Consider the following 18109-nt stretch of genomic DNA (forward strand, 5'->3'; position numbering starts at 1 on the left):
AGAACTTTCGTACATTAACTCAAGGACTTAGGAAATCTAAAAGACACTCTACTTTCATGAAGAATTAATAACTTAGGAAAACTAAAGCTTTAGTCCCAAAGAGGACTAATAAATGAAAACAATTTCCTAAGAACATCTTTCTAGAACTCTACTTTCTAAACAAGCTCTTAAATGAAAACAACTTCCAATAAAGATATGACTTGTTGCTGTAGTAGGATTATGGGCCCAATCTATGGGTCTTTTGGACAGCCATGGGTTTTCTTGGGCCCACAGCTATACACTTTGAGGCCCATGGGCCCGTCTTCATCATAAACATAATCAACTCAATCCATATTATCACACAATGAAGGATAAGAAGTCCCTAAACATTTTTCTGTGTAGAAAATCCCCACGTGGGCCAAACAATGTGACTACTATGGCTAGTTCAAACTCATAATGCATGGAATTGTCAGGAAAAAAAAATGCTATGCATCTCTTTCTCAAAACCCTTGCAACTTCTATGGGCAGCCCAAATTCAACGCATTAACTCCATAATTGTTAGACATGAAATTATAGATCAAATAGCGTAGGATGACCACCGGAATATTTATTTATTATTTCTAAGGTCTTATAAGTATGCAACAAATTAAACAAATAGATATTCTGTCCCAAAGGAATAACATTTCGAAGGTTAACACTTTTAAACATAGACAATCCTAGTATATATACATAAGCAACTTGCATTATAACAATTTTTTGCAATGAAGAATACCGTGAAAATACAAAAAATACTTGAAATTGTGAGAAGCTCAAGCTGAAACTAGCCACTGTCTAGCATCTATCTCCTTTCAGACAATGAAAAGAGTGTTGATATGTAACTTACATCTCTACATGGCCTGATGCCCGGTGAAGTATGCAATCGCAACGCATATATTGCAAACAAGACTCAGAAACTCTAGAGTCTGCAACATTCTCATGGAAATAGTTCTTTATGAATTCATCTGTCGCGAGAGTGGGGCATATTGGCAGGTTCTTAACTTCATTCTTCCAAGCTTGTTTCTTATCTGTATCATAGGAATTCCGGAAACTGTTTTTGTTAAAAATCAGTTGCTCAAGCCTATCATCCATACTGACTTCACCTAACTCCAAAACGCCATTTAACTTTTGAGATAGCAGTTCCACATTGCCTTGCATGAGATTCTCCTCAGACAGAGAAACAATTCTTCTCCTTGGCTTCCTTTTGCCTTCTTTTTTCTCCAAGCAGTCCACATCTTGACTTGAAATGTCACCAATGATATCACCACCAACATCATTCAGAGTGCTGTCTGGGCGAAATGGTTTGAAAATATCTGGTTTTAGAACTTCTACACTGGAGGCTGGTTCAGCACAATACAGCAGGGATCTGCCGTTTTCTCTCGTGTCTGGTTTTTCATGCCTCATGTCATTATACCTCCCCTCAAAGTGAAGTACATTCCGATCACTACCCATGCTCCTGTTCATGGAGTCTCTGTTCAAGGGCCTGTCGGCTCCTGGAAAAGATGTCCAAAATTTGCAGGAATCATCATCACTGCTGGTATCACTGTCTGATGATGCCAAAGAAAAAGACTCGGCTGATAGCTGCAAGAATTCTTCCTCTAAATTATGGCGGCGATGCAGTAAATCCTCTTGGTAATGAGGAGGAGATCCATGATGAATAGAAGATGACCGGGATTCCATAATTTCATTGATGGCTGTCAATGATGTCACACTAACCTTCCTTTCCATCCCATCACTTCCCTGAACAGTGAATGTATCAGCAGAAGGCAGAAGATTCAGTTCTTCATGAGGAGCTTTCGGTTGCTCTTGTTCTGATTCCATTCTGGCAATTTGCAAGACAGGTTTGGCTTCTTGGCTACCATCCATCATCGAAGACTCCAAAGTGGTTTTGCCAATGGAATCAAAGTAATCACGGCCACTGAAACCAATAGAAGTATCTGTAAATGAGATGTCAGATTCTAAGACATTTGTACTGCTCTCATCTCCGGAATCTTGCGCAGAATCTGGGACATACCTTGAGCTTTCCCCAAGATGCTTATGACCTTTCCTGTTTTTCCTATACTTTTCTTTAACAGGACTTAATACGGTGAACTTGCTATCATCTGCCCTATCCTCAGAATTTTGATCCATCCACTCCCTAAATTCTCGCAACCAAAGAACAGACCGCTCCTTTTTCATAAACTCAACCTTGTTCATTAAACCAACTATCTCTGCTTCACCGTCAGAAATAGCATTCTCATCTCTTCTCGGATACCCACTACTATCACATGACACTGATTCTTGATCAGCAGATTCTGAACCAAAAAAACTCCTCTGTGCTTCATCTTCAATAAAGGCAAGACGAGTCAGCTTTCTCTACAAGAAAAGGCAGGTTTTAAATATCTTAGTGAACCATTTTCGAGCTATAGATTAACCAGGTGTACAGCACAAAGCTCCATACTGGAAGTCACAGTTTAAAGCACAAAAATACGATTATAAAGTTGCTAAAGAATGGTAAAGAACTAACAGAACCATTCATCGTCAAAACCACCTACCCTTGTGGTGTTGAAACTGCCCTCTTCACTTTCCTCCTTTGCGGGAGAATAAAATCCATAGCCAGCAGGCTGCTTCTGCCTGCCTGCAAGAATGATCTGCCTCTTCCAAGTTTCTCGTGTGCTCATTCCTCTTTCATCAAATGTCAACTAAAGCACAAATAAAACAGATTTAAAGTGCATCTAAACTCTGCAGCATCACAGGGCAACCATGCTTGCTGAAATTTGGCAAATTCTAACTTCACCGTCAAGATATGCATGGATATGTAGCTATGCAAGTATGTAAAGAATGTGTGATATTTGCAGCAAAGAAAACTGAAAACTTACTTTCTCTGGATGGGTGAAAAAGCTGAAAACTTGTGCTCGGTACCATCTGGAGCAACAAACCGGGTTTCCTTCCAACCATAAGTTCTTGAGTGATGGAAGGCTGCCAAGGAGCTCCAATTCTGAAAAATTGGAAATAATATTGTACGAAAGATCAAGCCCTTCAACTGACTTCAAATTCTCAATCCCACGCAAAGTGGTTAAAGCATTGTTCCTCAAAACAAGTTTAACAATTGGGCACGAAACCTGCAAATCAAACCAGTCCTGGGTGTCGGTTCACATCATGTTCATAATTTAGAATAGAAAAAGAACAGGCAAAAGGACATTGAGATTGCAAAGTACAAAGAAAAAAGAACAGTCCGCATTGTTTTGGCATTTAATTATGACATTCAAAATAAGCAAGCTGATCTTCATTTATGACGTTCAAAATGTGATCTCTCAAAAAAAAAAAAAATGTTCATTTTGGCGAATGGAAATATTAGAAATAACTACATGACCCTAGAGACGGTAACATTTCTGACCATTCTGCTCCATGGTGTACAATGATACCCAAAACAATATCCATAAGTAAGCATACTGATTAAGTTGGTTATTTACTACTAGTCTATCCAATATCATTGGCACGAATGGCCTTGTTAGTGCAGCCAGACTTGGTGTATCGTCAGATTGCTGCGTGGGGCATAACGACAATGGGAATAATGCCATATAGAGACTTTCAACTTCGCGATCACGATTGCAGTGAATTGAGAGTTTTGCCAACGAAAGGGCCGTGATAGATGACAACAGGCCAGATCATCAACTCGGAAACACACCAGATGGCACGATTTACGGGCCTAAGATGATGGGACCCAATGGACAATCAAGGGATTAGAGTCCTCTCTCTTTACCTCTCACAAAGGAGAAAACAATTTTAGAAGAATCCAAAGCTATGGCCTCTCACATATGGACCTTACTTGTATAATAAAGTCTCTAAATAGTATAAATCTTACTCAAATTCCTAAACCAATCATAAGAGACATTCTAAAATTAAAAAACAATCAGAGGAGGTTTTTCTAAACTAAGCTACAACAAAAAAAACAGCTAGCATAAAGTTGTTGAATCCTTGAGAACAAGCAACTTTAGGCATCTTCTTCTATTTGGGGGGCCTATGAAATCCTCTAAAGCATTCTCCAGGGTTCAATCCCTGGTAGTGTTACCTTTTGAAAAAAAAAAGAAAAAAAGAAGAAGAAGAAGAAGAAGAAATCCTCTTAAAGCATTCTCCACATCACATGACACCAGCATGTAGGAGGATGGAAAGACATTGTAAACATGTCCAGAGTCGAAGAGAGCAAGGAGTACAGCTATCACAAAGTTGCATCGAAGAATCAGAATTTCATCTGCCACATCTCATGCATAAGACATTGGATTTATGTGTTCTTGGGCCTGTTGGAAAGTAACTTGATAAGCTTTCAAATGGAACCAGCTTCAGGTCATTTTAACATCGTTTGTACCCGAAAGTGAGCCAAAAGTTGCTGCACATGGTTTAGGATACCAATTAGTGCAATTGGTATCAACAACGATCAAGGTACTCAACTATCTGCCCAGAACATGTGATGGAAGCAGACAGCAATGAAGATGTCACGATGTTGATACCAACTAATGCAGACCCCAAAGAGTATGCAAATGGATCAAAGAAAGAGGAGAAAAAATCTAGGAAAGAACCACAATAATCTACTAGCCTAGTGCTAGTGATAACCAAAAACCCCTATCCAATCTTCTATGAAATCAAAGAAATGGCAAACCCAAAGAACTTTTATTTCCAATGCACCAATTAGCTTTACACCTCTAGGCAAATCCTTATATAGGCTTAAAACAAAAGAAAGAAACCCTAATTATCCAAAAAACCTTGAATTTTGTCACAACCCGGTAGGGCCTTACATAGTTTGGCCATAGCTCATTCTAACTGCATCGAAATTGCATGACCCTGTGCTTGTTTGAAAGCTAACTCACTGGGCTATCAAAGGGGACCAATTTTGTGTGTCATTCAGACATCGTTTGCAGCCCCCATAAGTGGCCCATTAAAAGAGTAACGAAAATACAGAAAGGTATGTACAAATAATCCATGTATAAATCTAAGCCTAAAAACTAAAAATACTATGAACAGTGAGATCCATCTGATTGATTTCCTTAGCACCAGAATGCAATCTGACCACTGATCTCATCAGATTTATCCTCATACTATACGTCTGGCCAGGTGATCTATAAAGACAATCAACACGGTCAAATTCTTCAGACCATTGATCAGTCGGTTTCTGCGGCCTGGTTGCATCAGTGTGGGGTCATGGATGACCTTGTGATGGACTCTGTTTTTGGATTTGATGAATTCATGTTGTCCAAAGACTCAAAACGATATATACTATCTAAGTTGTCCGTAAACGGTTCGTACAATCCTCCGAAGTAAATAATAATAATAATAAACGTGTATCTTCAGGCACAGCTCCAAACAGTCCAGATAGTTGTCCATAAACGGTTCGTACAATACTCCAAAGATAGTGTATCTTCAGGAACAACTCCAAACAATCCTCGAAAACACAAGTGTTGAACAGTCCGATCGTGGACCATGCTGAAATTAATAGTGGAGCAAACTCGATCCATATGCTGCCTACATCACTTACTGACTAATACCTGATGGCGGACGCGAATCGCATCCTACCCCTGCCCGGACGAAATAAGAGATGGGCAAGACGTGTTTGGAAACTATTGGATCTTCAAGCGGTGCTCATAACCCTTCATTAATGAGAGAAGATTATGGCATTTCTAACTCTGTTTGGTCTCGAGTACTAACTCATCCAAGTAAAAATCTGAAGTTAAAAAGAAAAGCTAGAGTCTTACTTTTGTGATGCAGATTTCCTGTGACAGTAATCTACGAGGGTCCCACCGTGATTTTAGTGAGAAATCCACTCTGTCCATTGGTTTTGTCAGATCATATTAAGACATGAGACAAAAAATGGAAATCGGATTGCATACTGAGTTACTCAATACACTCTTATCGTACTGAGTAAAGTCTGATGGGCCCACTGTGAATGTATGTGGTTTATCCATACCGTCCATCCATTTTTCCAGCTCATTTTAGGAGTTGAGCCCAAAATCGAAGCTTATCCAAAGCTAAAGTGGACCATACCACAGGAAACAATGGAAATAATGATTTCCACTATTGAAACCTTGTTAGGCTCCACAGTGATGTTTATTTGTCACCCAATCTGTTCAAAAGATCATACAAACATGGATGAAGGGAAAAAACAAATATAAGCTTGATCCAAAATTTTTGTAGCCCCCAAGAATTTTTCAACGGTAGACATTCAATTCACACTGCTTCTTGTGGTGTGGTCCATTTTAGCTTTGTATATGCTTCATTTTTGGGCTAAAGCCCTAAAACTATCCGGTAAAATGTATGGACAGATTGGATTAAATACATAAATCACAGTGGACCCCATAGAGTTTACTCAGTACGCAATCCGCTTCCCAAAAAATAGGCAGATCTAAGACTCAAGTAGGCCACACTACAAGAAAAAGTGGGTAGGGAAATGGCTATCGTCGAAACCTCCCTAGGTCGACAATGATGTTTATATGCCATCCAAATGGTTTATAGCATCATTCCTATTGGGATGAACTGAAAATACAAATATTAGCCTAATCCGAAACTTTTGTGATACCACAAAATTTTCAATTGTAGACGTTCAATCCACACAATTTTTACCCACTTGATATTTGGATCTACCTCATTTTTTGTCTCATGCCCTAATATAATCTGGGAAAACAAATGGACGGAGTGGATTTCTCACTAACATCATGGTGGGCCCCACCTAGATTCCTGTTGCATGAAGTTCCTTTGAAAGGTTTTGGCAAGAAATCACGTCCTTTGAGATAATGACAATTGTGAGTAGATTTGGGAGTTAAGTAGGTGCTACCTAGTGGTGGCACCCTTACCATAGGGCCCACCTTGATGATGTTTTGTATATCCACACCATCCATTCATTTTTCTAGCCCATTTTAGGATGTGCTCTGAAGCATTAAGTAGTTCCAATCTCAAGTAGAACACACCACAAGAAACAGTGGTGATTGAATGCCAACCATTAAAATCTTCTCAAGGCCCACCATAAGTAGATACGTAATGTTTATTTTCCACACAACTCGTTGATAAGGTCAACCACACCTGAATGAAGGGAAAATACAAAGATGGCTTGATCCAAAACTTTTGTGGCCTACAAAAAGCTTTTAATGGTCATTCACCACATTTTCCAGTGGTGTGGGCCACTGGACATTTGGATCTGCTTGTTTTGGGATAACGTCCTAAAATGAGCTGAAAAAACAGATGGGTGGCGTGCATATACAACACTTTCATGAAGGTGGGCCCCACACGGTAAGGGTAACACCCACTACGGTGTTACCTGGGTAACACCTAATCCCTTCCCAGTAGATTTCGGAAGTGGATTGCATGGTGTGCCACACACCACCGACAATGGTGGTGTGTTGACATCACCAAGTTCTATGGGCCTCACCATGATGTATTTGTTATATCCAAACTGTCTATCTATTTGACGAGATCATTTAGGGCATGAGCCCAAAAATTAGGCAGATCCAAAGTTCAAGTGGACTACACCATAGAAAGCAGTGGAGATTGAACGCCTACCATTGAAAACTTCTTGGAGGCCATAGAAGTTTTGGATCAAGCTAATATTTATGTTTTCCCTTCATCCAAGTTTGTGCAACCTTATGAATAGGTCAGATGGCAAATAAACAATATGGTGGGCCCTAGAAAGGTTTCAACGGTGGCCCTCATTCTCCCCATTGCTTTTTATGGTGTGGTCCACTTGAGCTTTGGATCTAGCTCATTTTTTGGCCCATGCCTTAAAATGATCTCACCAAATGAATGGATAGTTGGATATAAAACATACATCATGGTGGGGCTCATAGAGCTTGGTGATGTCAACACACTACCGAGGTCACCATGCAATCTGTTTCTGCTAAATTTTGGCTCTAAAGGAGGCGTTTCTTTCAAGTGGTAGACTAGAAGTTGTCTTTGGACTCCAAAATGCATCCATTACAAACGTCACCTAATCTCATATACACCAATCTAGACCATTAAAATTACAGTCCCTTGTCATGTAAGTGAGAGACGATTCAGTGCACTACTTCCTGCTATGAGAATCTAGGTGGAGCCCACCATGATGTTAGCGAGAAATCAACTCCGTCTAGTTGTTTCCTAGATCATAATAGGACATGGGACAACAAATGAAGTTGATCCAAAAATCAAATAGGCCGAAACTAAAAAGATTAAACATCCACGGTTGAAATTTTCATGGGATTGCAGAAGTTTTGAATCGGGCTAATATTTGTGTTTTCAATTCATCTCAGTAGCAATGAAATTATGAATGGTATGGATGGCATATAAACGTCACTGTGGACCCCAAGGAGGTTTCAACGGTAAGCATTTCCCTACCCGCCTTTTCATGTAGTGCGGCTTACTTGAGTTTTAGATATGCCTTATTTTTTGTCCCATGTCCTAATATGACTTAAAAAAACAAATGGACGGAGTGGATTTCTCATGAACATCACAATAGGCCCCACCTAGATTACCATCGCAGTAAGTTCCTGTGAAAGCCTTTCGCAGGAAATCCAATCACAAAAGGTAAGACTCCATCCACTCTTTCTAACTCTTGATTTTCATTTGAGATGAGTTTGTACTCAAGCACAAACGGCATTAGAAATGCCGTAAGCCCCTATCATTAATGGGAGTTATGAGCCCCGCATAAAACTCCAATAGCTTCTTAACATGTCTTGCCCGTCTCTTATTTGGTGCGGGCAGAGGTAGGACGCAATCCACGTCCCCTGATGGAACATTGGAAGGGCAAAAGTTGTAGATGTGGATATAGACAATGAGGTTGAAGGATGAAGTATGGAACTTGGAAGGAAAAAATAGAACATAGATGATTGGTAACTCTCCAAATTGTGGTTTTGTGAGCCTCACAACACAATCTAGAAGAGTTCCCTAACAAAGGAGCACAACACCTATAGGAAAACCCATTACAGGTTTGAATGAAGAGCTAAATGAAACTTCATTCATCATTTATTCGTAAAGAGTACATACATTAATATGTACTTTTCCCAAAGTAAAAGAAACCATTCATTAATTCCCAAGAGTCTTTTTTATAGAATATTAGAAGGTGACGCTGGATAACTAACCGCTTGCTGTAAAAGCTCGAACTGATAAAGCGTGGCAAATCAATCCCTTTATTTCATAAGCCCAAAGTCAGGCCCTCGACTAAACCCCCCTCATGGGCCCCACTTCATACAAGTCCCGCCTCACACAGGCCGCACACTCCGAGTGTATTCCTGCTTCCCACAGGCCATCCCACTCGAGCTTGGTGTGAAAATGCCCCTGCATTAATCACCCCTGGTGAAGAGTCTCGAACACGAGACCTCCCGCTCTAATACCATTTTTGACACAGGACAACTAACCACTTGCACTAAAAGCTCGAACTAAAAAAGTTTGAACTAATAGAGCGTAGCGAATCAATCGCTTTATCTCATAGCCCAAGTTAGGCCCTCGGCCGACCCCCCCCCCCGTGGGCTCCATTTCACATGGGTCCCGCCTCACATGGGCGGCCCACCCCAAGTATGCCCCCGCTTCACACAGGCCACCCCACTCGAGCCTAGTGTGAAAATGTCCCCACATTAATCACCCCCGGTGAGGAGTCGAACACGAGACCTCCCATTCTGATACCACTTTTGACGCAGGACAACTAACCACTTGTTCTAAAAGCTCGAACTAAAAAAGTTTGAACTGATAAAGCGTAGCGAATCAATCCCTTTATCTCATAGCCCAAGTCAGGCCCTCGATTAAACCTCCCTCGTGGGCCCCACTTCACATGGGTCCCGCCTCGCATGGGTAGCCCACCTCGAGTGTGCCGTCACTTCACACAGGCCACCCCACTCGAGCCCGATGTGACAATGCCCATGCATTAATCACCCCGGTTATGAGTCTCGAACACGAGATCTCCCGCTCTGATACCACTTTTGACGCAAGACAACTAACCACTTGTTCTAAAAGCTCAAACTAAAAAAAGTTTGAACTGATAGAGTGTGGCGAATTAATCCCTTTATCTTATAGCCTAAGTCAAGCCCTCGGCCGAACCCCCCTCGCGGGCCCCACTTCACATGGGTCCCGCCTCACACGAGCTGACCACCCTGAGTGTGCCCCCGCTTTACACAAGCCACCCCACTCAAGCCCAGTGTGAACATGTCCCTGCATTAATTACCCCCAGTGAGGAGTCTCAAATACGAGACCTCCCGCTCTAATATCACTTTTAATGCAGGACAACTAACCACTTGCTCAAAAAGCACTAACTAAAAAAAGTTTGAACTAATAGAGTATGGTGAATCAATCCATTTATCTCATAAGCCCAAATCAAGCCCTCGACCGAACCCCCCTCGTGGGCCCCACTTTAGAAGACAAATCTTTTAAATTAGGAATGGTTCACAAGTGAGATTTTGGTTGGATAGGTGGTACATGAATGTTGGTTCCCATCAAATGTTGGTTATCTAGTCCTATGAACATGTTCGTACCTTAACTGCCCAACATGCTTATACTATAAAGTATGGCTGGTCTTTCAGCTATCCCACAGAAGTTCCCCTTCAATTTCATTGGTATGTGGCAATCACATAAAATTCCAAAGGCACATCTCCACTTTGTCTACCTACTCTAATTCTACAAGCAACATTTTTCTCAATCTCTCCAATCTCCTTAATTATCAACTCAAGGTATCAAAAATGACCATTTTTTGGTACTTCTTGGTCAACAATCTTAATTAATTTCTCATTCTAATGCAATCAAATAGTAGTAAAAAAATATGGATAATTGTAAATACCTCCCCTCTAGTTTGGGTTACTGATCTATTGCAAGTACCTACCCTTTGCTTGAGACCATAGAGAAATCTACACCAAATGACAATAATACCCTCGTCTTAGGAGTTCATTTTGCCCACTTGTGGGGCCTGCTGTTATGTATAAATGGCATCCAACTAGTCTAGCAAGGTCCCTCCACCATAAGTATTGGACACCAAAAAAATAGGCTAATCCAATCATCAGATGGGCCACACCCACCCAAAATCCTCCAAATTTACATGGTGGGCCACGCAATGGTTGGATCAGCTTGATTTTTTGGGATTTCTCATTGTCGTGATGGAGCGACCACATTGAACGGGTTGAATGACATATATGCACTGTGGTTAGCCCACACGTCTAGTTATCTACGAGACAAGGGTAAAACAGTCAATTTCTCAAATATAATAATGCTAATAGATCATATGGGGGAAGCTGCAACAAATCTAGAAACCATAGGGGAGGCACTTGGAAAAATCCAAATCAAAGAGAAGGTTCATAAACCAGAGGAGAGGTGTTTACAATTATCTCTAAAAGATACATAAAACCTTATGCAGTTCAGAGGTTGAATAATCCCAATTCAAAAACCTAGAATGAGAAGAATTTTTCAATCCAAACATACTATTAAGTAAACCATAGCCATCTAATTCAAGGAAAATTAAGTTGCTCAAACCTACCTCACTCAAAGATGCAACTGTACGAAGGTGGTTGAATCCAAGATCCAAGTGCCTCAATTTCGTACACCTCCGCAGATTATCCACTTTTGCAAATCGGTTGCGACTTAGATCCAAGGTTTCGACAGAAGAAAGTAGTTGCAATGACTCGTCCATGAGAACTAACCCGTTGCATGCGCATGAAACAAAAGACAACTTATTCCAAGTTGGTGACTCCTTTATATCCACAATTCTACTAGCAAACACATGCCTCAGTGCATCCTACATCAATCAATAAAAGGGTTCAAAAGAAATAATATTTGTGAAATTCAAAAAAAATTGTCCATAAAACCAAGATATAATAAATTAAAAGGTCTTCCACTCTCCTGGAACTACACATATTTATAGCCTGTTAGCAGCACAAAAATAGGGTACCTGCAAGTCATAACAATATGATTATCCAGATCGTTCATCAAGTGGGTTCCATCATGGATGGGTCACTTTGTGAAAATTCCACTGATCTGGAGTCCCAACTCATCATGTTTTCCAATTCAATGCTGACCCTTGCCAATATCTTTTTTTATGCCATCCATTTGTAGTTCAACAGTCAGATGGTTATATCATCTGATCAATACCTTGTCCCGTTCCCAGCAGGCGTGGGAGATGAATAGGTTTGGATTTGACCATTTCTCCATGAGTCTGATTCTTGTGCTGCGCACAGGTTAGTAAAACCAGTCCACTGTGCACACATTTTCTATGATGTTTCGCTAAACAAAATGGCCTCTTTTTTTTCTTTTTTCTTTTTTTCTTTTTTTTGGCTCAGCACAGCAAATGCAGAAGTGGAGTCCAACTTTTGGCGACCCAGTGTGTTCATCTTACGGTCCCATTGTGGATTGGCTATAACCCAAAACGCTCCTCCATCTGGTGATATTAGCAATCGGATTGGTAACCCATAAAACAGATGGTTTGTCCATCCATCCATATTCAACTGGAGAAAATGCCCAATCATGTTGGTAAGATTTCCCAATGGGGGAGATTTTGCAGATGGCCCAGTAGACAAATGTCCTTGATAACAGAAAGGTGGGCCTGCCTGTACAGTTTCAGATAGATAGAAAATTTTAATAATAATAATAATAATAATAATTCAGTGTGCCTGCCAATCTATATTGCCTCAAAGAGATCAGAAAATATATAAAGCTCAGGCTGAACAGGCTGTAAGGCTCCAGTTCAGGGCAGAGCCCCTTGTAGTGGGGCCCACTTTACACATTCAGACTACAATTTTGGTGGGCACACCATCGATGGGCACTGCTGCTTAAACCACCCCATCAGAAAATCCTAACCATCTTATTATTGGCCAGCAAATGAATGCTTAAAACCGAAGTTCAGCCAATTATCCCTATAGGTACAGAATAAAGCCCACCAATTGGAGCACCAGAATTCTTTGACAGATCAGCATTATGCTCGATCGCTCATAGAAACCAGGGTGAAGAAATTTAAATAACTGAAAGGTGGGTCCCACCAACACCGATTTGGCAATCGAGCACTGTATATTTCCTCATAAGTAAAATGGCAAAAGAAAAATCAGAAAGGGAGTCACTGTATGAATCCAACGATCTGCATACCTTTATGGGACTTGAAAGAGTACACTCAAAATGGAAAAAAAAAAAAGTGTCCTCAAATCAATCAGCAGGGTGTGAATATCAATTCCAAGAGAAAGGAAATTACCGTAGAATTGTGACAGATGATCTTCTCCAGAGTGTGCCTCAATTCAAGAAGCCCTCGGGCGGCCGATGACGAGAGATCGCACCCTCTGAGCTCCAAAATCCTCAGCCGCCCGAACGGCAGCAATGAGATCGGTGTGGGGTCCCGGGCTGGTTGTGGGAGGACCGACACAACCTTCAGCGACGTCAGGAGCCGTAGGATCCGGCGGAGCTGCTCGAGGGCCCGGTGGTCGCCAAGATCAGAGATGTAGGCCCGGAGGTAGTCGATGGGAGCCCCAGCTAGGAGCGATTCTAGCTCTTGAAGCTGCTCGATGCGGGACTGCACGTAGTGGAGGCCGACAGGGTTGAGTTTCAGAACTAGGGTTCCGTCGAGGAGGGCGCTGGATTGGACCTCGACGAATTTGACGAGGGCGTCGAGGTAGCGATCGCCGGTCACGATTGCCATTTCAAAAGGCTAGGTTTGATGCGAGTTATTCGAATTAGGGTTAGAATTTAGGAATTAGGGTTTCTGAGAGAGAGACAGAGAGAGAGAGAGAGAGAGAGAGAGAGAGAGAGAGACGGCCATGGCCGTAAGGAAGGAGAAATGCAGGCAAAGATATTTTTATATAAGCAACTGAGGTTACAGTACCTGATCTGATGCTGATGAAGAGGGAAACGGATTGGCCACTGCCCGGGCTGGTGGTCGGTGCTCTGTGGGACCCAACATGATGTATGTGTTTCATCCGTTCCGTTCATCCATTTTAACAGATCATTTTAAAGAGTCCCAAAATTGAAAGGGATATAAATCTCCTGTGGTCCACACCACAGGAAAACAATATTGATTGGATATCCACCATTTAAATCCTCCTGAGGCCCACTGTACTGTTTATTTGAAATCCAATCTGTTGATAGGTCATACAGACCCAGACGAAGGGAAAAAACGAATATCAGATTGATCCAAAACTTTTATGGCCCCCAAAAATTTTTAAATGGTCAACGTTCATTCAAAACTGTTTCAACGGTGGATGCTTCTGGTTTCACTGTTTCATGTGATATGGCCAGTTTTGGATCTGACTAATTTTTGGATTCCTAGCATATTGTGGTCTTACGAAACGGATGGACGTATTGGATTCGTTACGAGAATCCTTATGGGCCCCACAAGCTTCTCATCAGGAAGCGTCATGGGTAACTGGGGTCGCCCAAGCGCGTCGAGTTTAGTCTGTTGATCCGTGTTCTCAGCCATCGATTTATTTTCTCGGAGGATTTATGATCTGTGGCACGCTGGCACTGTCTTTACAAAAAGAACTGGGTACCCGGACTACCGGTACAGTAACGTCTTTTCCGTCAACATGCCACGTGTAGGACATCCGTACCATGAAAACGTAGAGCCCATAATGTATATTACCATCACCAAAATAAGGCAGGTCCGCTCATTAAGTGGGCCACGGTTTTGGAATCAATGGATTACAACGATCTGAGTCGACATATTAGTGTGGCCTGTCTAGGTAACAGATGAGCTTGAATTTCCAAATGGGTGATGTTGATGGTGGGGCCTACTGTTCTCACGGTACTGATTTCCTAATAAGTTGACATGTTAGCGGCAAGATTGTACGGTACAACAAATTCACCCTTTGCAAAACGTGAATTGATCACGTACGGTACAGGCAAATGCCATCTTATCCGCTGAAAAGCCACTTTTTAAGGACATCGGCACCATTAAAAGAGTAGCCCCACAAAATGAAAATCACCTGGGCCAAAAAATCCGTCAGTTCTTCCGATCATCAGGTGGTCCACACAGTTGGAACTAGTGAAAAACCGATGGTTTGAATCAACATGAAGGTGTGGCCCACGTAGTCGGTGGACTAATCTGATTTTGAAAAGGGAGATTTAAATGGCAGTTACTACCGTTTTAACGGTGCTGATGTCCTACAAAAGCAGTATGTTGGCAGAAAATACTATATGTTTTGATACCCTTGCGTGTATGTGACAAGCTGACCTGCGATAAATACAGGTTTTTCGGTTCTGACAAGTAGGACCCATGGCCAGGTAATTTGGATGACGTATAGTGTGACCATTGGTATGTACCACGCCTAGATAACCTCCTTGATAGGAGAATATCAACTTTTGAACGTGTGGCCTGCACCGTAAGTAGATGCAACGTTTACAAATTACAACAAGATAAAATCAAAATTGTAAAGATGATATTTTAAAATACTTTAATATTAAATTATTGAGAAAATATACTCATGTGCGGAATTAAATAAAAGATTCCACCGCCGTACTAATAAAATGATAATGGTTATAAATTTCTCTACGCCTCTGTTACATCTGCATTTGACCGTGGAATTACACGTTTAAATGAATTTCTTTACACCATATTAAATTTGTATTTGACCATAGAATTACATGTTTAAATAAGAGTTATAACCATAATACTTTTAATATGCATTGCCAATCTATTTCACAATTGAAATAAGCCTGATAGTAACATTTGCACCTACGATAATATGATCTATGAGATTTTTTTTAAGGAATGTTTCATCTTTGATTGTGGGAAAAGTGTGCGGGCATGCTAAAGTTTACACGATTCAAAGCTTGAATGAACAGTTGGTGTTCTCATAAATAGATTTTAGCATATTGGATATTGGGATAAAAAATCCAAGGTTTCTAAACTACTAATATTTGCACTTCTATTTAGTTGATTTGTCAAAATATAGATGTTAGTTCTTTCGAATGAGTTCTTTTTTACTTTATGATAATAAACGTGAGTTTACGAACTTAAAGACTTGTTCTTTCATCAACACTTTTATGTTTATAATTTTTAAATAAATAAGGATACATATATAAATTAAAGAAGAAAAAATGTTGTCAATTTTATTAATATTTATAAATGATACTTATTATAAATAATAAGCTACGAGATAACCAAATGAATATATAGAAAAGGAAATCATAAATACATGGTGCACTTATTATAACAAACATCGAAAAGAATGTGATTAGCTAAATCAAAACTTAGATGATCACGGTCCTCCAAGTTAAGGTTGCAGAAATTTATTTTTACTAATAAGATATTGTAGTAGGAGCCGCTATACAATCTCTGTGTAAAGTTAGGTTAGGATATGCTAAGAAAGATAAATTAAAATATATGTTAATGTGTTTAATGTAGGATCTTGAACTCTTATTCGATTGCTCATTCTATAGATTATTGAGGCGGTGAATCCTTATTGGGGTTTCCTTATTGATCATGTATCATTCGCTCTTATGTCATTAGCTTTTCAGATTTTAAAAAAATATATATATCCTTGATTACTTCAGAACTGACAACTTTAATTGGGAAACAAGACTCTTGTCAGATCTGGATTTCTTGGTTTCTCATATATTCTTTTCGTAATTGATCTTCTGCGAAGGTGTTTGTGGTCCACTAAAGATCAAGTCTAAATATATAAAGATTCATTTGATCGAGACAACTAGGTCAAGGCCTAGATCCAGGCCAATCCTGGCCACTTAACAGCTTTGGTGATGGCTTATTATGTGGATTAGACTATGGACCACCAAAGTTCCTCTAGATGTGGGCCATCAGATGAGATACCGGGAACCCCCATGAGTCGATTGAGGTGTCAGATCGACCATGGCCACTCTCATGGTAATTCCCTTCCTTTATTTCAAGGTGTTAGATGGCCTGGCTCAAACCTCCTCCTATACCTAACCATCTTATATATGATGGTCTTGAGTGACAAAAGAAATTGACACCCAATATCATGGGGACATTAGTCTATACCTAATCTAGTTCTCTTACATGGAATGTGAAACTTGACCGAGACAATGTGTCTGTTTCTCTAGATCTAGGTTCGAGCCATGGCTGGGTTTGTTTGGACATTGGTCTGATCTTCAAATATTCGAAAACGCTACAACTTCTCAAAATGTCTTTAGAGAGATTTCTCATTTTGGAAGAATTATAAAAGATGGCCTTTCCGAGAATATCGTAACATATTTAATTTTTTGGCGAGTCTCTTATGGTTGTGTTGGGCACATTACTTCATTAATGGACATGATAATCATAATCATGTTTCACATATTAACTTTTCTAAAGGTGACCATAATGATTTATGCCTTTGCACTTATAATGAAAACTTTTCTAAAGGTGGCCATAATGATTTATGCCTTTGCATATATATAGGGATGCCTATCGAATGAAGCATACCCTCAAATGAGAATAAGTTTTGTACCAGTTTCAGCCACCCAGTGTTGACTCGTGGTAACATTTGATTGGTCCATGTTAGGGTACTGAGAATAGGTGCAAACACAATTCACGGTGAATGTACAATTCTAATCCGTCTGTATGTTGTCTATCACCAAGCAGCTGAAAATACAAATAATCAACGGTTCAAAAGTGTGGGCATATTTGAATTAATTTGACCATTTGATCGTCCATCAATTTGATTTTTACGTGTTATCGCAGCTTAAATGAACCCATGATTTGGACGGTTGAAATTGAAGTAATCCTCGCGTAATCTGGGTCATCTATCTGATGGATGCATGGTGCTTGTGAGCCCCATTGCCGATGGGTCATACGACAAAATTCACTTTTGTTGGAGGTTTCTAACCATCTAATTGGTGGTCTATCTAAATGGACGGTTCGAAAGAGAGAGAGACAGTCAGTTAAAATTCACCCGGTGAAATCCGATGGTTAGCATTGTTCAATTTCCGTGTTAGAACAATCCAGGACAGGCCCACATCTGGATCATATTGACTTACATGTATTCTGCGTGTAGAACGCCCGAGTGTGCATTGTATGCTGAGAAATCATACAGTAGTAGAGCTCTTAGAACTGGAGCCCTCTCTGCACTGTATGCCTAATTTGGGAATGCAAAAATCAGGACCGTCCATTTAGTGAGTTACCATAGTCAGTACACATGTTTCAAAAGCCATATCAATCAGACAATCATAGCCATCAATCCTTCTC

At 40.4% G+C, this 18109-nt stretch overlaps 1 protein-coding gene across 6 annotated transcripts in view; it reads right to left on the minus strand.

Moving 5' to 3' along the window:
- The window catches only part of LOC131251515 (uncharacterized), a 36660-nt gene extending 22923 nt beyond the window's left edge, over window positions 1-13737 (minus strand). For 5 of the 6 annotated variants that reach the window (XR_009173922.1, XM_058252270.1, XM_058252269.1 and 2 more), the window contains exons 1-5: window positions 13169-13737; window positions 11468-11725; window positions 2874-3116; window positions 2550-2696; window positions 863-2370 (exon numbers count right to left, since the gene is read on the minus strand). Coding sequence is in view for 5 of the 6 variants with exons in the window: in XM_058252270.1 (XP_058108253.1) it covers window positions 863-2370; window positions 2550-2696; window positions 2874-3116; window positions 11468-11725; window positions 13169-13609 (2597 nt within the window). In the remaining variant the exon portion in view is untranslated. The remainder of the gene's footprint in view (window positions 1-862; window positions 2371-2549; window positions 2697-2873; window positions 3117-11467; window positions 11726-13168) is intronic. The other variant, XM_058252271.1, reaches the window with a different exon arrangement.
- Between the last annotated feature and the right edge of the window lie 4372 nt (window positions 13738-18109).

This window comes from Magnolia sinica, chromosome 7 (genome assembly GCF_029962835.1).
Source record: "Magnolia sinica isolate HGM2019 chromosome 7, MsV1, whole genome shotgun sequence".
Classification (NCBI taxonomy): Eukaryota; Viridiplantae; Streptophyta; class Magnoliopsida; order Magnoliales; family Magnoliaceae; genus Magnolia; species Magnolia sinica.